Source organism: Centroberyx gerrardi, chromosome 8 (assembly GCF_048128805.1).
Source record: "Centroberyx gerrardi isolate f3 chromosome 8, fCenGer3.hap1.cur.20231027, whole genome shotgun sequence".
Classification (NCBI taxonomy): Eukaryota; Metazoa; Chordata; class Actinopteri; order Beryciformes; family Berycidae; genus Centroberyx; species Centroberyx gerrardi.
In genome coordinates this window covers 26047333-26072506 of record NC_136004.1, presented here as the reverse complement: position 1 = coordinate 26072506, position 25174 = coordinate 26047333, and the positions used below count along the sequence as shown (strand labels likewise).

Here is a 25174-nt window from a genome sequence, read left to right as displayed (position 1 = left end):
AATCTCTCTTGTTGACTGTCATGTGTATATGAGTGTGACTCTTTAAAGGTGCAACTAACCAGTCATTAGACACTGATGACTTGAATACTGAAATATTTGCTGTACTGTTTTTTATTTTTTTTTCTGTACCACCTTTGCTAAGCACAGTCTCCTGTGCCTGTTAGGACTGCTCGGAGGTATGTGTGTGTGTGTGTGTGTGTGTGTGTGTGTGTAGAGAGAGTGTGTAGCTGTTTTGAGTCTTATCTATCACCGTCTCTGTTTCCTCTACTTCTCTGTGCCACATTTCCAGCCATGACTCAGAAATGTGTATTGAGCTGTTTCCACTGTGACAGTATCAGGGGGTTTAGTTACATTGGGATTGTCAAACAGCAGCATCTCGGATGTCTGATCCGACCAATTCTTTGAACAGGAATGAATAAAGAAAACTGGTAATGTGAAAATATGCTGCATTATCTGGGATCAATCTTTTCAATTTCCTTGTCAGTGCAAACAAGTAAAGGAATTTCCACTGCAAAGCGGACCTTTGAGGCTGTTTTGGAATTCATGATTCATATGTTGAATCAGTTTCACCCCCGTACTTCATTGAAGATGTTTACATGCATACTAATAACCTGATAACTTGGAATAATCAGGTTATGGCAACAATTTGATTGACGTGTTTACATGCACTCTAGTAATGAGATTAAGGGGAAAACACCAATTTACATGATTCAGTCATAATTGGATTTCTCTCCTTAAGGAAGTGACATAAAACTCAAACGTCCTGCCGGTTGTTTTGGATTTTGAACATGTCGCCGCACGTAGCTTATTTACATTTGGCCAGGTTTCTGTGTCTCATTACTTTCATAATGTGATAACGGCCTCTATCTGATTAAGAAATCACACTAATTGGGGAATTGCCTTAGTCAGACTATGATCGGTTCATTAGTGTGCATGTAAACGCGCTAAAAGTTATTTCAGAGGTGTGAACTCTTTGAAACAATCTCCATTCCAGGTTCTGTTGTACGGCAATTTTTTAAACCTTTATTTATTCAGGGAATGTTGACCAAACATATAGGCTCAGTAGCTCAGCATTTGGAGAAAGAGGCCTGTAATTTCCCTTGGGTTTGGCAGTATTACAACATCATGTAGTTTGCCCCCTCTCAAGCTAAAATCCCTGTATTTTATTAAGGCAGGATGGCCTCTTATGTCCAAAACGTTTAGTTTCCTGCCTGAATTCTTAAGTGTCAAGACAGCTAACATTTGAGGATGGCTGTTGATGAGCTCATATGAAGCTACTCTGTCCAGGATGTCCAGGATATGTGTGTGTGTGTGTGTGTGTGTGTGTGTGTGTGTTCTTAAGGGAGATGGATATTGCGGCAGGGAGATGCATTAGCTAAATGACTTAAGCTCTGTGGGAATCTCATTAGAAAGACGAGAGGGATGGAGGAAGTGACGGACTCAGGGAGAGAGAGAGAGCGACAGAAAGGGAGAGAGGAGAACAAGAGAAACAGAGCCTGATAGAGAGAGAAATAACCGCTGCTGCTCCTCCACTGTTATTGGGATTTTTTATGAATGAATGAATGAATGACTGGAAGATTGTTTCCATTTTGATCTCACATAGGTCCAAATCATCTGAATATACAGTATGTGTGTGTGTGTGTATGAATCCATGTTTGTATGGATGTGTGTGCTCTGTATTGAAGAGAGGAAGAGAGCAAGGTGTGTGTGTGTGTGGGTGAGAGAGAGAGATGTCCTTGTCCCAGGGTTAACTAAAATGTTTGTCCTGTCAGTATCTCTGGTCTAAAGGAGATATATAAGCACTTAGCTAATAAAGCCAGCCAAGCTTTATAGCAGGACATGAGCCAACTCTCTCTCTCTCTCTGTCTCTCTCTCTCTCTGTCTCTCTCTCTGTCTGTCTCTCTCTCTCTCTCTCTCTCTCTCTCTCTCTCTCTCTCTCTCTCTCTCTCTCTCTCTCTCTCTCTCTCTCTCTCTCACCCCCGTGCCTCTTTCCTTCGCTCTCCTCTCCTCTCCTGTCCTCTCAACCTCAAGAAAATCACCCGCTATTTGGCAGCTTGTGGCTTGCCATCACATCCACTGTTCAACCAGTTGAGAACACTTGTTATTTGTTGCCCAGTACAGGGGGTGGGGGTGGGGATTAAGTGCTTTGAATGCTGTTGTTGTCACAATACAATTTTTTTAATTTATTAACAATACCTGTAATTCATCACCAACACCAGCCCAAGTTAGTTTTAATACAATGACACAGAAAAATAGGAAGAAAACAAACAAAACTGCAGCAGCGTGATAACCTAAAATAACATGGAACAACACTTAAAATGGTTTCAATTGTAGTAATTACACTATTGAACTGTATTTTAGATGGGTTTGTTTTGGACTTGTTTTGGAGGGCACTTTTAAGGGTTGTGTCAGTGAGGAATGTGTGCGGCTGCCTCATGCTCAACTCCACACACATTTGTTAGGTATTACAGTCTGGATATTTTTCTCATGTCGTATTGTTGGCAGCCAAATGTGGATGCATCTTGTTTCGAACTCGTGTTCGAGATGAAGTAAAACTTTGGGGTTGTGCTACAACCCAGCAGGTATTGGCGTTTGTGCCCGGGCTGAATAAGCTGCTTTGAATGATGTTGGCAGGTGAGCTCGGTGTATTACAGCCATGGGGGCGGGCTTATACACATCAGAGTCCGAGGACCAATCATCCGTCATTTGGCCAAGACGTAACTTGGGTGGTGTTATAAAATACATTTCATTCAGCAGCGCTACCGGAGACAGATTGTGAATAAGAACTCTCGTTCTTCACTCATCAAACCTGGGTAGCACAACCCTCCTCTCCTCCTCTCCTCTCCTCTCCTCTCCTCTCCTCTCTGTCCACAATTAGGCAACATTCCTCATGTTCTTCTCTTAAAATTACCCACGCCCATGTGTGTGTGTGTGTGTGTGTGTGTGTGTGTGTGTGTGTTAGATAATCCTCCTCTGAAAAGAGCTCGCTTCAGTCTCTGGCAGCTCAGAGGGGTCAGCAGGTTGACCTGGTAGCCTACTGATCTTCTAAGCTCCTCACACACCTTGTTGCACAGTAGAACAATATCAGTACATTGTACAGTATGGTATCTATGCAGTGGATGCCTAATGCACAGGTTCTTGGTAGCACTAATAGTTCATTTCTACTGTGTATATTTTTTTGTGATATATTTTATCTTTGAACCAAATTTGTTTATTGTAACACAAAACACCAGTGTCTCTCAACTGACTAGCTACCAGATCATTCCTTAGAACTTACAACAGCTGAAAAGAAGGCAAAACGTGACTCATACAATTCCTCTTGGGAATTGAGCAACATTATAACAGTAGTTTAGCATGCAGTAAAAACTAGGACTTCTACAATGGCTGCAGCTGTAGCTGCTTTAAAGCTAAGAAACTATTGAAGTAGGAAATATTGTGCTGTTCTGGTTATCAGTGGTTTCCCAAGTAGGGTTAGGGGACCTTCCAGGGTCTCTGAGGGTTTCCAGGAGGTCTTTAGAAAAAGAGAGAAAGAAAATTTTGATTTTACTACTATTAAACATCATATAGCACAATGAGAGAATAGGTATATAGAGATCATTGGTCTCAGTCTTCTCTCTCTCTCTCTCTCTCTCTCTCTCTCTCTCTCCCCCTCTCTCTCTCTTTCCCTCTCTCTCTCTCTCTCTCTCTCTGTCTGATGAAAAGTGTTACAGTGTCCTTGGGAACCATTTCCTAGATTGATCAAGGAATATATCACAGCAAGACAGCATTTATGATCTCAGCTGTGCTCGTTAAGAATGAAATATTTTGAGCGCCCCGGTTGATATTGAACGCCTCTCTCTCTCTCTCGCTCTTTCTCTCCCCCCCCCCCCACCCCCCCACCCCCGCCCAGGTTACCTCCCCAACGGTATCCATGCAGTGGAGGCCATGTTAGCAGCCGCCAGCATTGGAGCCATTTGGAGCTCCACGTCCGTCGACTTTGGAGTCAATGTAAGGACTGTGTATTGTGTGTGTGTTTGCTTGTTTTTGTTTTTATGTGTTTGTTTTCCAGTAGCTTTAGTGTCACAAACAGGGTTGGAACCTAATTTTTTTTTGTCCACAGCCAACAACGGCCGGTACATCTCAAAATTCATTAGCCACTTGTGGTATTTTATCAGCCAACCTAGATTTTTTGGATACAACAGGACCGCCAAATGATGGTTGGCTTCTTGCCAGTGTGGCTGGTAGAGTAGAGAAACTTACCAGCCACAGACATAATTTTCCAGCATTTGGCTGATGGTTGGTGGTAATGTTCCACCATGGAGTATGCGTGTGTGTGTGGATTAAGCAGAATCAACAAAGAACCCTGCGACCCTGCGATAGGAAGATGATGTCTCTTGACATGGCAAAGTCCAAGTCAGTGTTCTGAGAAGAGGACGCCAACCACACTCATCTGAGCAATCTAGAGACAGTTTGGCCCTTGTAATCCTATTTGTAGTCATTCCTATTTTGAGCTAAAACCATGTGGTCTATAGTTGTCATGCTTCTGAATGCATTTTATTATTTTTGTACCATTTCCCTCTGTGTTTCGTTTTGATGTCATTTTGTTTCTGTTGCTCATGTCACCTGTGTGGTCGTCTGTCATCTTGGGGATGTTTTGGGTGGGGGGGTCTGGTGTTTTCATTGGGATTCTTAATCTCACCCAAACAGATTGTATTTCCAAATACAAATAAACTAAACCTATATAATCTGCTGGTTTAGACATAGCATTATGCCATTTTAGCGGGCACATTTATCCAAAGCACCTTACAGTGCCGTGAGTGCATACGTTTTAGAGTACTGGTGCCAGAATCTGAATTTAACCCCTAATCTTGGGAGTGAAAACGATGGTGAATTGCACCCTGTTGCAGATATAAACACAAGAACTTTGACACCAGATGATGACTTTTATTGTCAATTTTCATGCTATTATATTTGATTTATTGAAAGAAGCCTGTAGGCGGCAAAAGGCATTTCAAAAACATTAGACATAATTGTGTATATCAGAAATATATTTTTCACATCTCATAAGTCACCTTGTAACCCCCCAAATATTCTCTTATGACTCTATAAGTCAGTGAGTGTGCTAGTGTGGCACATCAAGGGCCAGTGGTGCATAGCAAAACTAGAAACTATCTATTGTCTACACTCATAAAGAACAGGCATTCATTGGTCCACAGCAAGATGGACACACACACGCACAGACACACACATACACAAAGCGTAAAGGGGAATGAGGACCCTCAGGCAAAATGTCCTCTGTGTATGTGTGTGTGTGTGTGTGTGTGTGTGTGTGTGTGTGTGTGTGGAATTAAGGCCATCCTACACTGTGAACAACCCATTCCTCAATAGACCCTTTTGTCACCCTTGGTCTTTGCGTTTTGTTCCTGATGTGCTACTGCCCCCTGTGGCAGAACAGGAGAACTACACCTAAAACTGAAATCCTGTATAATCACCCGTACAGAGACATTTGATGATTTGTTTTTTTTTAATTTATATTTTAAGACAGCAGTGGACGTATTTGCATAGTGAGATAAAGGTGTATTTTTCTGGTTTCTCATCAAATTCCTCCTACCTTACCTTACCTCCATACCTTCCGTCTTGACAACTCCTCTCTTCCAGAAACACTTCTCGTCTCTCTCTCCCCCTGGATCACATCCCTCTCTGCCATAGCTTCCTCGATCCTCTACTTATATGAATGTGCTCCTGTGCTATATGCAACGGCTACAGCTGTACTTTAACAGGAGCTAAAGGAGAAATTAAGTTGAGCAGGAGATTAAACAGTTCAATGCAGAGGGCAGAAACCTACTATGATGCAGTAAATGATGGATTTCCATGCAAATCTCTGCCCTTCCATACATTTCTCATCAACTCACTCTAATATGCTATTGTTTTGTTGAAAAAAAAAACCTTGCTACCTCTCCCCTACGCTCTTATTTCCTTTCCTAACACGCCTACCACACACTCAAACATAATCATTCTATGGTCACAGAAATATTTTCTATGCCATGCCTGATTTAAGATTAGAAATAATGTAAGATGGTGTGAATGTTGAGTTGTAATGTTAATGCCATGCAGATATTATTATTATAAGTATGGAAAAATGATATGACTATCCCTAACTAACCCTAACCCTATAATATAAAAGAGTACATGGAAACACACTAGACAATAGAAGAACACAAAAAACAATGACACCAGCAAAAAAACACCAAATTTAGCTAACTCCCCTGACTGTTTGTCTGTCAGTCACCAATCGCGTCGTACCCACAGTAAAGAGTGTCCTTTTCTAGATTATTGCTGTTATGGAATATCAAAATATGAGTGTTACTGACAAAAGTAAATACTTTTCCCTAATTTCCTTAGAAGCAGAGTTTTTGGGGATCTGAGGTTTTCTGCACGACTCAAATGATGTCTTCTGACTTTCATTTTCATTCGTTTTAACTGTCTGTAATATCTTGGAATTTAGTTGAAAGTCATCAAAATAACAATCACAATCAAGTGAATATGTTTTATTGTCTGGTTGCTCTTTTGTCCTTCATGCATGTTCTGTAGACTGGTTGAATTGGAAGTCTTGGAGTTGAGAGAAATTATGCTCTATAATATGACTAACAAATAATCCCTGTTTCTCTGCCTCTTTCTCCCCCACTATCTCCTTGTCTTGTCTCTCTCTCTCTCTCTCTCTCTCTCTCTCTCTCTCTCTCTCTCTCTCTCTCTCTCTCTCCCCCCCCCCTCTCTCTCCCTCTCAGGGTGTCCTGGACAGGTTTTCTCAGATCCAGCCTAAATTGATCTTCTCTGTCGCAGCTGTGGTCTACAACGGCAAAACACACGACCACATGGAAAAGCTGACCAGCGTTGTCAAAGGTTGGCGTCCACGTTTGTTTACTGACTTCTCACATCTTTTTGGATTTCTGCAGTACTAATGCAGAACAGATGCAGGGTGAAGGGGGACTTCTACAATTGCTACCGTTGTAAGATTCAATAAGCACATTTCGAGCTCCTCACTAGAAAAGAAAAATATCCCCGACAGGTTCCTTGAAGACCCTCAATATGTTACAGGTTTATATATGGTTGTGATTCATGAACCCTTTATGAAGGGGTTCCTCAGGGAACTGTCTGGAATTATTGAGGATAGATTTCTGTCCATTGGGCTGTTTTGGACCGTCGGCATGGTGGGAGAGGCAGAAATACAGCAGCCTAGCTTCGCTCATAACGGTGCTACTTCATAGAAAAAAGAAGAAACAGACTATACAGTATAAATTAAATAAGAAACTGACCTGGAAAATCTACAGTCATTCCAACGTTATAACAGGCTTTCTCCGTTTTATCTTTGTTTTGGTTATACTGTTGTGTCTGTGATTGCCACAGACACATTTTTTCCAAAACAAACGTAGGAATGCTTCTGATTTGATAAGAGGTGACGAATCCGTCCGTCCAGAAAAAGTTCAACTGGGTTGAACTTTCTGTCCGTCAAAACAAATGGAAATGTGACGGAGACGGATGCATCATCAGTCTTGTGCGGACAACAGACAGCTCTTATTGAAAATTAATTGAAATGAATGGAGACGGACGGACACAACGGATCAGTGTCGCCGCGGCTAACGTAACTTAAATACCACAGGTAATAACGTTACCTGCCGTTAATGTTTGTAGGGCAGCAGAAAACGTGGCTGTCTGTAAATTAACGGCAGAGAGTGTGGCTTCAGTGTGTGGGAGCAATGCTCAGATAGCGCGACACGTTTATCGGTTAAATGACCTATTCCACCAACGTCACATACCACGTTACCTACCGTTAAGGTTTGCAGGACAGCAGAAGATGCGGATGTCTGTTGTTTGACAGCGGAGGGTGTAACTCAATGTGTGAGATCCAATATGGCGTCAGTGTATGGGAATCAATGTGGCATTTAGCCCATAGGTGAGAGGCCATCTCTTAGTCAAATACGCCCTCTAGAGGCCATCTCACGAAGCGACATCTCACTAAGCGTTACCTGACTGACTGACGACTGACTGACTGACTGCCTGACCTGAATTTGCCCTCAGCTGCACCTTGGGAAAAATCCTAAACATGTCCTCAAGGCCCTGTTGCTCTGGTCTTTTCCTAAAGGTTAAGCTAATGTGTCTGTCTCTCTCTGTAGGTCTGCCTGACCTGAAGAAAGTAGTGGTGATTCCCTACGCTCGCTCCAAACACGACACCGACCTCTCCAAGATCCCCAACAGGTGTGTGTGTGTGTGTGGACGGTTAATACTACAGTACAGGAATGCTATTAAAATGTTAAAATGGGCTCAAATGTTTTTTTTTCTTCCTTTTTCTTCAGTACATTGACTAGCACGGTCAAGTAGGTATGAAAGATATAGACAAAAAATGGAATTGCGATTATTTGGCAGAATATTGCAATTGCGATTTAACTGCGATACATATCATCACAAGTTTTTCTTGTCATAAAGAAAAGTGATTTTGTTAAAAAAAAATAGATGTCAGTGTGCAGGATTTACTGAGTTTGAGGATGATCCTCCGATTTCTCTCTCTCTCGTTCTCTTCACTTTCCCTCTCTCTCACTTTGTCTCTTTGTCTGTGTTTGTTTGTTTGTTTGTCTCTTTCTCTCTCAATCTCTCCAGTGTGTATTTAGATGACTTCCTGGCGTCGGGGCGCGGTGAGGGCGACCAGTTTCCTCAGCTGGAGTTTGAGCAGCTTCCATTCAGCCATCCTCTGTTCATCATGTACTCCTCTGGCACCACGGGGGCTCCTAAATGTATGGTCCACTCTGCTGGGGTAAGAAACCCTGTGAACTGCCCCGCCACCATGAAATCGGGGGGAGAACTATGGATCTGCCTCCTTCTATTTGTTCGTTTATTTGTTTGTTCATCTGGCACACATGCTATAACACAAACGGCTGATTGGATTTTCATGAAACTTGGAGGAATGTTGCATCTCACCACTTTGTTGTTTCATTTTCAAAACTACACTGATTGGTCCAAAGGGGTGCGTTACATTGTTTGTTTGTTTGTCCAATGTCCATGTGTCGTGTGCGATATCCTAATTGGACACAAATCCACTAACACAATGATACATAAGCACCAAGATGCATACATACACAAATACACACAAATAAACCCATACACATGTGCACATATATGCACACATTTGCATACATACACACATCATGTGCGTACATACACGAACACACACAGGCTGATAAATACATGCTGCTAAAAAAATGTTCAGACATGGGTGTTGGGTACACTTGTTCACAAACGGAGTAGATACACACACACACACTCTTACATACACACAGGAGGGGCACTGACAAATGAGAGCATGCCCAAACACACACATTTACACACAAGCACAGGCAAAAAAAAACATCAAGGGGACAGGGGACACACACTCCACAAGGGTTAGACAGACCACAGCTGTCACACACACACACACACACACAGGTCACATCTGTTTGCAGAGCTCTCCTGGTGCGACCCCCATCCACAGTTTCATTTTCATTGCACACACGCACATGCACGCACACACACACACACACACACACACACACACACACACACACACGTGAGCAATGTGAGGAGGCTTTGAAAGGCCTGCGTGACGTTTTGTCAAGCACATTCACAAACACACTAATCAAAAGTTAATATAATAATAATGATTATATATTTTTATTAAGACTGAATTGCTGGAGGCTTGTAAGAGCTCCCAGTCCCTCAGTGTCACAACAGTTTTAGAAAAGCATCCAAACCATCAGCATTGTTAGACACACTTTCATCAACAGCAAAACAATCTTACGTTTTTTTTTGTAGGTCCTCCTTCGTGTATTTAACCTGCTTCGATCCTGCCTCTATTGTACAGTTCTTTTTTGAAGGTGATAGAGTAGAATCAAATGAGTATATTTTGTAACGATCGATAGTTCAGCGAGCATGCAGTAAAAACATCTACCTCTGTATCGTTTGTCTTTCTATTACATTGTCCACCACAAGGTGGCAGCAGCGCTCCATTAGTAGACAGGAGAGAGGCTACGTGTTCTCCAAAAAAAATAACAGCGTGTGTGAGCAACAAGTTTTTTTTTCCTGCCACAGACCACGCGGTCACAGCGTCTGAGTGTGAGTGTGAGATGAATGTGCGACTAATAAAGCACCACTGCACTCTCAAGGCTGAAACACTCAAAATTCAACACTGGTTGACACACACACACACACACACACACACACACACACAGAAACATTGGTTTTGCTGTCGTTGCCTCCATTCTCCCTCTTTCTCTAGCTTGTCGTCTCTTTCAGAATCTCTTCATATTTTATTCCCTGTCATTCTTTCTCTTACTCTTGTTATTTCTCTTACTTCTCTTTCACTCTCCTCTCCCTCTTTTTTCCCATATACTTTTCCTCTCTCTGGCTCCTTCTCTCCCTCTCTTTCTTTCTATTCCTTTCTCTCTCTTCTTCTGTTTCTCTGTTTCTCTGTCCCTCTCTCTCTCTCTCTCTCTCTCTCCTTCTATTTCTCTTTCTCTGTCCCCCTCTCTCTCTCTCTCTCTCTCTCTCTCTCTCTCTCACTCACTGTTTCTCTCTCTCTCTCTCTCTCTCTCTCACTGTTTCTCTCTCTCTCTCTCTCCCTCTCTCTCTCCCCCCTCTCTCTCTCACATTGGTTTTGCTGTCCTTGGCTTCTGTCCCCCTCTCTCAAGCTTGTCCCCCCCCCCCCCCCCCCCGACACACACACACACACACACACACACACACACTCCCTCTCTCCTCCCTCCTTCTGTCTGTGTCCAGCTGATAATTGGGCAGTAATGCGTTGGTAAAAACATTTCGTATTGCGACTCTGGCACTCCTCTCTGGTTCTACCAATTAGCCCCGGCACTGCTGCGCTCTCTGCCTTGTTAACATGCTGTCAGCGGCACGATGGCACGCACCAAAAGGACGAGTGTGGCAGCTGAGCCGTGCCAAAGATTATACGCAGGCACGCACACAAACACACACTGACGCGTACATGCACACACTACACCGGCACACGTACGGACTTGTGTTTGCGGACCCACACGGGCAAACGGCTAAAATGCACATACACACACACACACACACACACAAGCAAACACATTCACACATACTCACCACCAGTGATAATAATCTGTGATGGGTCGGTCGCTGTGGGAGAATACACACTTAACACAAATTGGTCTTTTTGTCCATTTTTTGTTCATATATGTGTTATTATTTAGTAGTGTGTGTGTAGTAGCCCTGACCAGAAGTACTTTGATTTGTTCCTTTGTTCATTTGTTCCTCTACACACACACAACTAAGGATGGATTGTAAGGATTGTAAAAAAATTTAACAAACAAATATCTAGTCATAGTTAAACAAAACAAAAAAAAATCAATATTCTGAGCAATAATATGACTAAAAACAGTCACTCAAGAACAATTCAGTTAAACGGTTCCATTGTGTATGTGTCTCTCTCTCTCTCTCTCTCTCTCTCTCTCTCTCTCTCTCTCTCTCTCACAATTCAATTCAATGAGCTTTCAATGACACATGTATGTGTTGCTAGAGCATTTAAATTACAGTACATCAAACAGGAACAATAATAATTATTGATAGCAGTAATGAAACAGATAATGAATAAACAATCTCTCTCTCTCTCTCTCTCTCTCTCTCTCTCTCTCTCGCTCTCTCTTTAGGGCACGCTCATCCAACACTTGAAAGAACACATTCTCCATGGCAACATGACCAGCAGTGATGTCATCATCTACTACACCACGGTAGGTCCAGAGCCGTCTGTTTAGGAGTTGTGTCCGAGGCCTGTCACCCGCAAATTACAGTAAACACGCTGCGTTGCCGTCACCATCGCGTCAATGCTCCGCTCTAGCTGCTCCAAAGCCCCAAAACACAGCCAGATGCCTGTACAGTAGGCTGCAATTATCTGCTGTGAGGAGTATGTTTGTCATTTTGAAAAATGTACTGAAACATTAAATGAATAAATAAAATGTGCAAGGGAAATTAAATTTTATTGCAGGTTTTGCAGACTGTTTTTATGGTCAGGAATGAACTTCCATCGTATCGGCGGTGGAGATATTTTATTTCCGTTTATTTCCCTAAGTTGTTATTCATGCATTTTGTTGTTTTTGTTGTTTCCCGCTGGGGCCATCTATGCGAAAAACACACACACACACACACACACTCATGGTACCGAAATGTCATGAATGAAACAAAACAGACTTGGGGTCTAAACTTTCCGCCTCTCTTTCCCTGTCTCGTTAGCTGACCCCCAGTCATCACTACAAGTAGAATATGAAAATATGGAGGCGTATTTATTCATAATATTCATAAATTCACACAAACTTTGTCTAATAAGCAGCATTGAGTGGTGAAGGTCAGATCTGCCGGTAAATATTAGTTATTCCTAGAAGATTCTGGCTCTTTTGATAAATATGGACAAACACTGTGTTTTATGTTGATGATAAATGGCACCTTTGTGTGGTGGGGTGTGTATTTGTGTGTGTTTACACGTGATGAGTGCAGAATTTTGATTATACATTTGGGTGAAGTTTTTGTGACACACAAGTATGTCCTTATAGGAATAAACACATACACACACAAATTGATTCTGTTAAGGTTTGGCCTCATACACACAAGCAAGATTAGCAAGATTTTGGTTTCAGCTTATTGTCAATAAAGCACCTCTCAACTGAAATATTATACTGTGCGCACTTATATGCACTTATATAACTTACATAACTGAATAACTATCTGCCTGCTGCATATAGAGTGGTAGCTATTGTAGAAGAGCCCATTTATGCATTTATCCAACATCCTGCATTAATACTGCGGACAATTCTTTCTTGAATTTTATCCAGTAGAACCAAATTAGTAATAATACTGTAACACAGAACTCTAGTGTCTCTTAACCAACTAGTTACCAGACAAATCATCTCATAACGCAGAGGCTGAAAAGTAAGCAAAACTATAACCAGGAGATATCCATTTTGACGAGACAGGAGTGATTTTACCAGATAAACTGACCATGGTGTGTGTGTGTGTGTGTGTGTGTGTGTGTGTGTGTGTGTGTGTGTGTGTGTGTGTGTGTGTGTGTGTGTGTGTGTGTGTGTGTGTGTGTGTGTGTGTGCGCGCTGTCCTCAGACTGGCTGGATGATGTGGAACTGGCTGGTGTCTGCTCTGGCAGTGGGAGCCTCGGTGGTTTTATATGATGGTTCACCACTAATGCCCACACCCAATGTACTGTGGAACCTGACAGACCAGCTGGGGTGAGTTAGATAACACACACACACACACACACACACACACACACACACACACGTACACACAGGTATTAGCTGTTTTGTAATGATGCCGTCTTCATGTCCGCCCTTAAAGGAAAAATCCATCCTAAAACCTAACACTGATTTAAAAAAACAGCTATTGGAGATGTACCTTGCATTTCTGGGTCTATTGTGTTGTTTGGTGTTGTATTTTTCCTATTTCTATGGATAACATCAACAGTAAACGTCAGGTTTCCGTGTCAGTCCCTCAGAATCAAAGAGCGAGGGGCTTCTTTCTAGACTCACCGTTTTGCGCCGACGTTCCACAATCATACAGGGAGAAATCCATCGTAGAAGAAAGAGACACCGCTTTCTAGGGGCACGACTCTCACATAAGATTGATGATACTTAACAACGTAAGAGTATCCAAGGGGGGGATTTTTTTTCTTTTAATGTGGATGAGAGAGAGAAACCTGGAGAGAGTGAGACAGACAGAGCAAAAACAGAATGAAAGGGAAAAGAGGGAGACAGAGAGAGGGAGGGTTTTCTTTGGAGATTTGATAATGAATTGATAATTTGTTTACCTGACTGGCGACTTGCACACACACACACACACACACACACACACATATGCAGAGCAGACCCATGAATAAAGATTTGTGGTAATTATAATAGACCGGAGGGCCAGAGACGTTCTGTCCATCACAGAATAAAATAAGTGCTCAATAAAGTAACTTTCTATCGTGTGCAACGCCATATTTTCAACTAATATGGTAATTATAACAGCGCATTGGGAACTGAGATTCTCAGCAACTCATCATGCAATAAACATCAGTCATTACTGTTAATTTAACATGGAGGAGAGGAGAGGTAAGAAGACAGTAGTGGAGAAGGAAAGTAGAGAGGAAGGAAAGAAAGAGGAAGAGAGAACATGTGTGGATATGTGAGGGTGAGTGTGCCAGTCATCATGTATTGTGTACAAGTCTGACATTCTTTATCCTGTGTAGCACGCACACACACACACACACACACACACACAAAAGACACCCTAAACCTGTTCATTGATTTGCATAAATGAGCGGCCTCACTCAGTCATTGTGAAAGTGCAGCGATGTGTCCTGTTCAGCTGAGCAGGCCGTTTCAAGCCAGCAGGGTCAGCCGTCCCTTCAGCCTGTTGTTGTTGAGATTGATGGCGAGGCTGTAAATCCGGACGGGCCTAAAGCCTAGGTCCGACTACAAGACCCTTCAAGTTGCGCGTTCACGCTAGGCGACGGGACAAAAATGGCCGCCGCACACATGAAGACGAGGGATCACACAGTACCTGATTCTGACATTCCAAAACATTTTCCCATTCATCCGGAACAATTCACTGTAAATACAATTACAAAATAGGCGTTCTGTCGTTTCTTGGTTCTTGGCACATGAGCTACAGCTTACATTACAGATGCATTTTGAAGTGGCATAATTACAGGGATAGCACTGATGAAGAATTCTGTATGAGACTTCTTTCACTTCATTTGTAATTGCATACTTATGCAGAGTGATCCCGCCATTTTACTGTATAACAAGTGGAGTTGGGAGTCTTACTAATGTAAACTATCTACGTGAGCGCGCGTTGTTGTTAAAAGTGACTTCTTTTCCGGTTCATTCTCTTTTTCTTCCCTCTTGACCAAAACTCCCATTGTTCTGTTGCCGGGGTCACTCTCAGATTCCAGTCTTGGTGAGTCTTGGACCGCTTCACACTACACGAGCACGACCACACTCGGCTTGACAAAATGAAAAACATGTTTGAAAAAATTGCATCGGGCCAAACGGCCAGATTCGGCAGTCTTAAGCCCATTCATAAAACAGGATATTCTGCTCCGCCTGTCGGGCCCCGAGTGTCCCCCCCATCCCTCAGTATAGCCCAGATTCCAGTTGGCTTTGAATCGTGTTGAAATCGTCTAGTGTGACCTAGGCATAAGTGAAATGTTAGGATAGAGGAGGTGTAGTGTAAACGAGTATCGGTCTGATCAGTGTAGAGAGAGGTTGTGGACTGGAGGGTGGCTCTGGGACGTCAGAATTTACTGTTGAGCCGCCTGGAGGTGTTGTTCGCCTAATTCAATGAACCCCCCCTCCTCCTCCCCCCCTCCATGAACAGTAGATGTTCCCAGTTAAAACCCAGTTAAACACAGTATTGATCTTCCATTGTCTTTCTGAAGAGAGTGAGAGAAAAGAGGAAATGGTCAAGGATATACGTGTATAGGCAATTGATTGGTTCAAATTTAATAGGAAACACGGAGGGCATATAAATATTTTTCCTCATTGTGTGCTCGTGTGTGCCTGTGTGAGAAGGAATGTTAGTCTTTGTGTGTGTGTGTGTGTGTGTGTGTGTTCAGCTCCATTACCCTCGCATAGTTTCCCTTTTTATTTTCCGTCTTGAAACGAGCCACTATGCCTTATTCAAGACAGCTCTCCCTCTGTTGAATCCCAGAGCAGATGGGAAAATCTGGTTGGGGGAAAGGGTGGGGAATTCTCTCGCTACCTAAACAACTGCAGTCGATGTGCCCTTGAGCAAGGCATTTACCCCACAACTGTGGTTGCACCGGGCAGCTCCCAGGTGTGTGTGTGTGTGTGTGTGTAACTGTGTGAAGCAGGGCGTTGCTGAGGATGCTCAGTCAACCTTATGTGATTAAATAAAGGCAAAAGTAAGACTCTTTAAGGCAGCGATACCACAGGCAGATTTTCAAGGCGGCGGAGATGGCATATTGCCTTCAGCAAGGAAAGGAATTGGCAACTGGGAGAAAAAGTCATGCAGATAAGAGGGAACTACAGAGCAAAAGTGTCAAGAAAAAAAATATTCTTGCTGCTGAAATCCAGGGCAGGATTTTTTTTGTTTGGCCACTCACCAGCCACTTTCACTATTTTACCAGCCAACTCTACTTATCAAATGGAGTTGGATCTCCTAATGATTGGTTGGTTACCTGCTAAAGTGGCTGGTAGAGTAGACAAACATTTACCAGTATTTGGCTGGCAGCTGGTTGGCTGGTTAACATCCATCATACATCATACATCATACTGCAGCAGGCTTCCAAGTAGTTGCTTTTTTGATCAGATGAATGTCCTTGTGTTTCAAAGACGTCAACGACTGTTTTGCCTAAGCGGAAATTTAAAAAAAGAGAGAAAGTCGGAAAGGGGAGGAGAGGCAACAAGGTTAAGATACTGCTGGCAGTTACCCACGAAGAAGAAATCAATGAAGGGCCGCCAATAAGACAGAAAGACGGATAGAACTTTTTTAACTATGAGAAGATTTTTGAACCAATTAGGTGCCGATGTTGCCACCTCAGACACATTTTCCAGATCCCAGTGCTGTGTAGAAAAACCCTTTGGGAAAAGCTGACATGAATTTTTTTTTCCCACATCCTCATCTTCTGAATGGATGTTGGACGTTTTAATTGGGGCTAAATCTGTCAGACGCCTGGAGCGTCGACCAGTCTTCATATCATACTTGTATCGAGACTCCCCCTGTTGCCTTGAATTTTGTTAGTTCTATCAATACAATAACTATATTAGCGGTGAAGTCTCCCTTCATGCGTTGACTCAGCATTAATACAGCAGACAGTTCTTTCTCTTATAGAGTACAACCAAATTGTAACACAAAGCTCGTGTCTATTGTAGAATTATGGGGGGATAAATTCACGGACTAATGCATTGATGGATGGATCAAGGATTACACCCACTATAGATTTGCATAGTAAAATATTAAATAATTATTACAGGATCTTGTGAATGGCTTGTGAATTTACTCAGACAAGAAGGATCAAGCACAATTGAATGAGAAGTACCTTCTATCTTTACTTGAATAGAAGAGAACCTAAACTCTACTAGGATGAACATCAATCACAAAATGTATTACAGTACGATAGGTGTTGGATAATACTGAATCGTCAGTTACAGGAACATGGACGTCAATTCTTCTTCATCTCTGAGGATCTTCCTCTCTTCTGTCCCTTTTGTACAGAGCTGACGTGTGTCCAAAAAAGATTTCTCCTCGTTTCTTGCACCAACTATGGAAATCCTCCCTTTTTAGCTGATGCCAAGCAAAACTCTCAATTATCCTCTTTCTCTGAGATGGCTGCATTCGAGCAGATTTATGGCTTCTGCTGCCCCATCTTGTCAGCACAGTCACAGTTTTAGACACACAGGCATGAAAACAATCTCTCAAAATATCCTCTTGTCTTCATGCTGCGTCTTCACGTGTCTTCTACTCCTGTACAAAATGATTTGCCCAGTCTAACCACATCCATACTTTAAGGTGCTACGTGTAGCATTTTAACCACAATCAACCATTACTACTTGAATTTTGAGACGTTAGTATAATCACTATAAACAAACAAGACAATCACTGAGAAGATTGGCAGCCTTTACCGGCCTCTACTCTGCATTTTCAATTGTCTGCCACTGATTTAGGCACAAAGGAAGATTGCTTTAAGTCAAGTCAAGTCAAGTTTATTTATGTAGTACAGTACAAAACAGGTAGAAGGCGCTGTTCTTCCAGCACAAATGGAGCTAAAGCTTTCAGAGTTGGGAGAGTTGGCAGATGATGGAAAGAGTGAAAGGCCGATGAAAGATAATCACGTCTAGCATGTCTATCCTCTTCAGTACAGCTAAAGAGACAACAAACGCATGCAGAGGCTTTGTGACATGAAGCAGTGGGAATTATGGGAAATGTGGTCTTATTAATTTTGAGAAATACAATACCACTGGCGTGAGATAGAGGCTACTACTTGTTTCGACTATGGTCTCATTTGTTTACTGTAATTATACCAAGGTGTCACAGTTAATTTAAAAAGGCAGTGGAAAAGTCGGGTCCCAGTGGGTCAGAGAACATAAAGTAGAGAAGGTGGGAAACCGTATAATGAACAAAACAAGTGATTTATTTGCTAGAAATGGTGCTAACAAATAAGCACTTCAAAGCAATAAATGCTGTGTTCATTTATTGCTTTGAAGTGCTTACAGTATATTTGTTAGTACCGTTTCTAGCAAATAAATCACTTGTTTTGTGCATTATACAGTTTCTACTTTATCACAATTAATTTGACAGCCACCTAGTTACCAGACTATTCCTTATAGCCTCTGACAGCTGAAAAGACAGCAAAGCTTAATTTTTTACCAAACAGTTCCTCTTGGGGTGGAGCAAAAGTGCGGGAGTAGTTCAGCAAACATGTAAATTAACACGTGGGACTTCAGTCACAGACACACATGGATACACGCACATACTGTACAGCACTGTATTAACATAATAACTGCTTGGAGGTGCTCTTGTGTCTGATTGGCTGTGTCTCTTATTGTCTTAGTAGCTTTCAGCATCACGTCTCCCTTTACACAGACAGACACACACACACACAGACAGACACACACCCGTACAAACAGAGAGAGACCCACACAGCTTCTCCTCCACCCTCCATCCTAAACATCCAGTTAGCAGCCACACCTGGCCACCTGCCTCCAATCAGAAAAGAGCGACTGTTTCCATGGGAGCCGGCAACAAATAAACCCAGGTGCGGGTGGGGGGTCAGAGATGATGGATGGGAAAGTGTGTGACTGAGTGTGTGTGAGTGCTTGTGTGTATGTGTGTGTGAGAAAGGTTTGAGTATGTCTTTGCATGTAAGTTAAAGTAGAGAATAGGTAGGTATGGGCCATATCTATCCAGACCCATAAAACCCATGTGTATATATATATATATATATATATATATATATATATACCCTCCTCCTCATCTTAGATTAATTTCATTTTTTTCTTCCTATCTTTTTTTTGAGGTGAGATTAGCCATTTTGGGTATTTTTATTCCACCCACATAGGTTGTATTTCTTCTCTTTAAAGCGCTTTACTTTTTTATTGTTCATTTTTGACAGCCATTGCCAGTAAAGTGCCAATAAATTGGATTGAATATAGACAGACAGACAATGTGAAAGACAAAAGCAGTGTGTTTTGTTCTGTTCTGATATTCTGCTTTCGTATAGCTAAGATACAGTAGCTACCTAAGTTCCAAAGTGTAGTGATGCTCATGTACAAAGCCTGAACTCCTTTAGTCTAGACTTCAGTCTAGACAAAAGATCACAAAGATTCAAAGATGAGACATTTGATTGGGCTGGGAATGGTGACACGGGGGAAGGCGTGGAGAGACGACAGGGCAAGGTGTGTGTGTGTGTGTGTGTGTACATGCATTTAGCTGCATGCACGCATCATTCACCTCATTCCCTCTGAGATATTACTTGTTGTGACCTTTGCCCTCTCACCCCATCTAACCCCACTCCTCCCCCTCCCTCACCCTATCAACAACCTCTATTACCGCTCATCGATCGGAACCTCCGAGAGCGAATCGCAACCTCCGCCGTAAACCAATTCCTTTGACCAATCAAGTGTCAGACGGTTGTTTTATGTCCCAGAGACAGTAGAACCACAGATTCTTTTTATGTTTGATTAACAGCCATGGTTTCCATGGAGATAGGAGTTGATTTGATTGATCTGATGTCAAAAACAAACCAGGAAAAGACAGGAAGACACACACAGACGGAGACAAAGACGCACACCCATACACAGAGGCAGACTTGAAAAGCCCTTTGTTTTAAAATTAAAACGTCAGGGGAACAAAGACGTGACGTTTTGTCACTTCTTGCCTTTCCACACGTTGTCCAACTGTTGTCATCTGTCGGGATGCCTTCCATTCGCGCGGAAGGAAGCCACCTTCCAAACCAATCTTGTTTCAGGATCGATGCGTACAAACATCCTGTCGATAGTTTCCTCTCTGAACAATTTCCCTGTCGAACATCCAGAAAGGAGCCATTTCGTCCACTTATGCTTCGCTGAATGTTATTGTTTTCGGCTCTCTTTTTTTGTTGTTCAGTTGAAGGGTCTATTTTCCCAGTCAAGTTGTTGTTTTCCTTTGCCTTTCCTTGCCTATCTATCCAGGGATGGTTGACCGAGCACACATGCTCTTTTTCAGCATCAACCTTGCTTCACATTCACACAGTTATACATATCCCCCCCCCCCCCAGGGAGCTTCCCAGTGCAACCAGTTTTCTACTGTTGGCCACTGAGCAGCTCCACTGGAGCAGCTGGGATTAACGGCAAGTGGGGTTCAGTTTCCTCTTCATAAGTGTTGCCATTTTTTTTAAATTTTTTATATTCAGAAATAAATATACAGGTTGTATTTAAGTTTTGTTGTTCCTGCATGTTTTTTTTTTTTAAATCACATCAAGCATGCATACATTCAGGGCAGCAAACACATTTTTATGCCCACCGGCCATTTACCAGATACTTTCACAATTTTACTATCCAACTAGATAGAACAGAATGATGGGGACTTGCCTGATAGAGGAGGCAAACTTAACAGCCACAATTACTGCTTCTCTTTTGCTCCATCCTTAAGACATATGGGGAAAAATCAACATTATGCTCTTTTTTTCAGTCATCAGAAGTTACGAGGAACACTGTATCAACTAGCTGGTTGACAGAAACTAGAGCTGTGTGATAAATTATGCTAATTTGGTTCTGTTGTTTAAAATTCAAGGAAATGGTGCCTGCAGTACTAATGCAGGGACTGATATATGAAGGGGGACTTCTACAATGGCTACCACTGCAGTTGGCAACACTGCACATTCTAGGTTTCCCCCCACAATAAAGGGCAACATCTCCCAGTTTATGCAATTTAGAAATTCAGGGTAATTTTCTTTTTCAAACTCTGGACACATTGTCTCACTGAGCCTTTTATATTTGTACAAAGAAGTGAACTTCTGTGTTTGTCTGTTTCCTTCTGTCTCTCTCTCTCTCTCTCTCTCTCTCTCCCCCAGCATCACTATCTTTGGTACCGGGGCCAAGTGGCTGTCTGTGCTGGAAGAGAGGAACCTGAAACCCGGTGAGTTGCGCTCACATGCACAAACACGTACACACACACATGCGTACGCGCACATAGACGTGCGCAGGGACACACACAAAAAGAAGCACGCGCTCATACGCAGGACGCAGTAACACACACACACACACACATAACGCACACACCGCTCACAGGGAATGGAACCTGAAACAATAAGAGCAGATGGACATGCTAATGATTATAGTAATGCTGTTTGACTCTGAATGTCCTTTATGCCACTTAGTGCGTGAATCTGATAAACAGTCTGCCCTGTGTTCTGCTGTTTGACACTGAGTCAAATGGATAAAAGTGCTGTTATGATAATTCATATGAGTCATGGACAGGGCTAACTAATTGATTTTACTCTCAGCTCCCTAGAGAAAGAAAGACGTCCTTATAGACGCAGTCAGCGTTGTGCCTGTGCTTATTAGCTCTCCTGCTAGCCTCGATACGTGCTGTTCTCTCTTTCTTACATCTCATAGAACATGACTTAAGACCTTTTCCAAATTGTTAGGCTCCACTCCTCAATTCGGCGTGAATCTAATCCACTAAGCAGCAATTACTTGGATGATATTTCAACTTTTATAACTGGTTCGCGCTGTCAGCTCCCGCCCTCCGCAGTGCTTTTTTGGTGGGGAAAATGACAAAGAAATAACAGGTGAAACAGTTATATAAGCTGGCATTTGATTTAAATAATAGCACCTATCAAGCTTTTGCTCGTCTTCTCATCTCCTCTCATCTTCCTCTCCTCCTCCTCATCCCCTCATCTCACGTCTCTACCTTTCCTCTTCTCCTCTTCTCCTCTTCTCCATGTAAATTAGCCGTAAAAAACTGATGTTAAGTGCGTAGAGGACTTCTCGTCTTTCCTCTCATCTCCTCTTCTCCCCTCTCCTACTGTCTGCTCTCCTCCCTCTTTCCCTTTTCCTCCCTTCTCCACTCGCTTCCTTTCCTCTCCTCTTCTTTCTACCTCTATCTCACCTTGTCTCCTCTCCTCTTCTCACTCTCCATCCTTCCCCTCTCCCCACTTCTCCTACGTACTTTTCCTCTGCCCTCTCCTCTCTTAACTTTTCCTCTCTTCTCTTCTCTTCTCTTCTCTTCTCTTCTCTTCTCTTCTTTCTCTTCTCTTTTCTTCTCTTCTCTTTTCTTTCTCTTCTCTTCTCTTCTCTTCTCTCCTCCATGTTAAATTAGCAGTAATAACTGATGTTTATTGCATAATCAGTTGCTGAGTGTCTCAGTTCCCAATGCGCTGTTATAATCACCACAAATCTTTATTCATGGGGCCTGCTCTGTGTGGGTGTGTGTGTGTGTGTGAGAGTTTGTGTGTGTGTGTGTGTGAGTCTGTGTGTCTGCGCAAGTCGTCAATTAGGTAAACACATTACCAATTCTGTGGCTAAATGGGGAGGCACGAAAAAAACAAAATCTCCAAAGAAAACCCTCCCTGTCTCTCTCTCTCTCTCTCCTCTCTCTCTCTCTCTCTGTCTCTCTCTCTCTCTCTCTCTCTCCCTCTCTCTGTCTCTCTCTCTCTCTCTCTCTCTCCCTCTCTCTCTCTCTCTGTCTCTCTCTCTCTCTCTCTCCCTCTCTCTCTCTCTCTCTCTCTCTCTCTCTCTCTCTCTCTCTCCTCTCTTGAGGCAGTCAGCCCGACACTTGGTCCAGTTGGCACTAAGTGTGTGTTTGGCTTATTAGAGAAAAAGAGAGTGAGGTGTGTGTGTGTGTGTGTGTGTGTGTGTGTGTGTGTGTGTGTGTGTGTGCATGCCTCCAGAGGGTTGGGGGTTGGTAGGGGGAGCTTCTTCCCTGACTGCCCCAGCGGAGAAGCCCTTTCCCTGGGCTGACATTTGGTCTGGACACCTGGAGGCATGGTGGGGGGCACCAAGAATTCCCACTGTGTGTGTGTGTGTGTGTGTGTGTGTGTGTGTGCGCACATGCGGTGGGGGTCGGTGGCTGCAAGCATATTAATTTGGGGCGGTGTCATTGGCTTGTGGTGTGTGTGTGTGGTGGTTCATGTGAGCTCCTGTGCTGTGTCACATGCGGGAGGCATACTGCCAGCATGTAGGGGGCATTGCGCTCCAGCTGTTGTGCATGTTCATGTTGAAAATGTGTGTGTGTGTGTGTGTGTGTGTGTGTGTGTGTGTGTGTGTGTGTGTGCGCTTCTTTATAGCTTCTTTATTTGTTTCCAAAATATTTGCTGGCAGGAAAGCACATCATATTTTTTTCAATAAGATATGTATAAAATATACACAATTGTATACAGTATATATGTAAAAGATCTTTGAATCATCTATTGTCTCTCGTCCTCTCTTTCTTTCTCTCTTTCTTTCTCTCTCTCTCTCTCTCTCTCTCTCTCTCCCAGCGGAAACACACAACCTCCAGTCTCTCCATACCATCCTGTCTACTGGTTCTCCTCTAAAACCCCAGAGCTACGAATACGTCTACCGCTGCGTCAAGAGCAACGTGCTGCTGGGCTCCATCTCAGGTACACACACACACACACACACACACACACACACACACACACACACACACACACGCACACACAAAAAGAAAAGCACTGACAATTCCACTCCCACATAAATACATACAAAATCAAAGACAACTTGAAAAAGACATTAAACTGTATAGTGCTGTCTATTATCTCTACCACCCACAGCTCAAACACACACACACACACACACACACACACACAGACACACACACAGGCCTTTCCAGCCTATTGTTTTGCCTTGACAGGGCAGCAGAATGCTATCTGTCTCCCTGAGTGAATCCTGAAACACTTAACATTTAGCACAGCCTGGGTGACTGACATATTACACACACACACACACACACACACTGAATAGTAGCTTGCAGCGTGACACATGCATACCCTAATAGCACCATAACAACTCACACACACACACACACACTGTGAATGATAGCCAGAAGGCTGTAGCATACAGACGCAGATGCATACATACTGCAGACACACACACACACACACATACTGCCACACACACACAAAGAATGAATGGCAGGCAGAAGGGTTGGACACACACACGCTTTGACTGAAATGTCAGCCACAAGGCAGAAATCTGGAGGGAGAGAGAGAGAGGCCGACAGACGGGGAGCGTTTGTCTCTTAAACTGAATTTATGAGTCTATATGGGTGTTGTTTCAGTCATTTGTGTTATTAAATATAAAATCCCATATGGATTTGCTTGGTTCTGCACAGCCTGTGTACTTGTTTGTTGTTCTACAGTGGTAGCCATTGTAGAAATCCCCCCTTTCTGCATTAATCTTCCATCTATCCCGCATTAATATTCTGCACAGTGGAAGCCACTGGAGACGTCCTCCTCCTCCTCCGTGTATTTATCCTGCATTTGTCCTGCATTAGTCCTGAAAACAATTCTTATTCAGTCAAACCAAATTAGTATATTGTGACCAAATTCATATATTGTTGGAGCCACAGTTCAGCAGCAGTTCACCAAGCATGTTTATCGCCTCTTTTGTCTTTTGTGTTGTTTTCTGGTTAAGAATGATTTTTCTCGCAGAAATGCAAATTGCAGTGCTTTGCTGCAGAAGTGGGACAGTGGATGAGAAGTTGTCTATGGACACGATTGTGAAGGTTTACTTTTTTTTAATTTTGTGAAAATTATATGTCCGTGTCATTTGGCTGTGACACGTGTCATGTAGTTCAAAGAATAAATTGTTGCATGGTCAAAAGTTGCAGTATTAGGGAATATTTTGTCAAAAATCTATTGATCACATATTCCTAGAAAGACTGGTTGCCTCCTGTGTGTATATGGGTGTGTGTGTGTGTGTGTGTGCGTTTATGCCAGTGTAATAGGGCTGCCTGATTATAGCTAAAATTATTGCGATCGTAATCTTTAATCATGATTATTGATTATTGAACATGATTTAGGAAACAAAATGATTGTACTTTACTGCACTTTGCTTCTTACATCAACATCTTGACTATTTTCAAGTGAAACTATAATATTTCAATATTACCAATAAGTGAATATTTTACATGCTTTGAT

At 42.7% G+C, this 25174-nt stretch overlaps 1 protein-coding gene across 1 annotated transcript in view; it reads left to right on the top strand.

Moving 5' to 3' along the window:
* The window catches only part of aacs (acetoacetyl-CoA synthetase), a 42530-nt gene that overhangs the window by 8176 nt on the left and 9180 nt on the right, over positions 1-25174 (top strand). Inside the window, exons 5-12 of the mRNA XM_071897689.2 lie at positions 3890-3987; positions 6765-6879; positions 8151-8232; positions 8632-8785; positions 11688-11768; positions 13147-13271; positions 21101-21165; positions 23510-23632. Coding sequence (XP_071753790.1) covers positions 3890-3987; positions 6765-6879; positions 8151-8232; positions 8632-8785; positions 11688-11768; positions 13147-13271; positions 21101-21165; positions 23510-23632 — 843 coding nt within the window. The remainder of the gene's footprint in view (positions 1-3889; positions 3988-6764; positions 6880-8150; positions 8233-8631; positions 8786-11687; positions 11769-13146; positions 13272-21100; positions 21166-23509; positions 23633-25174) is intronic.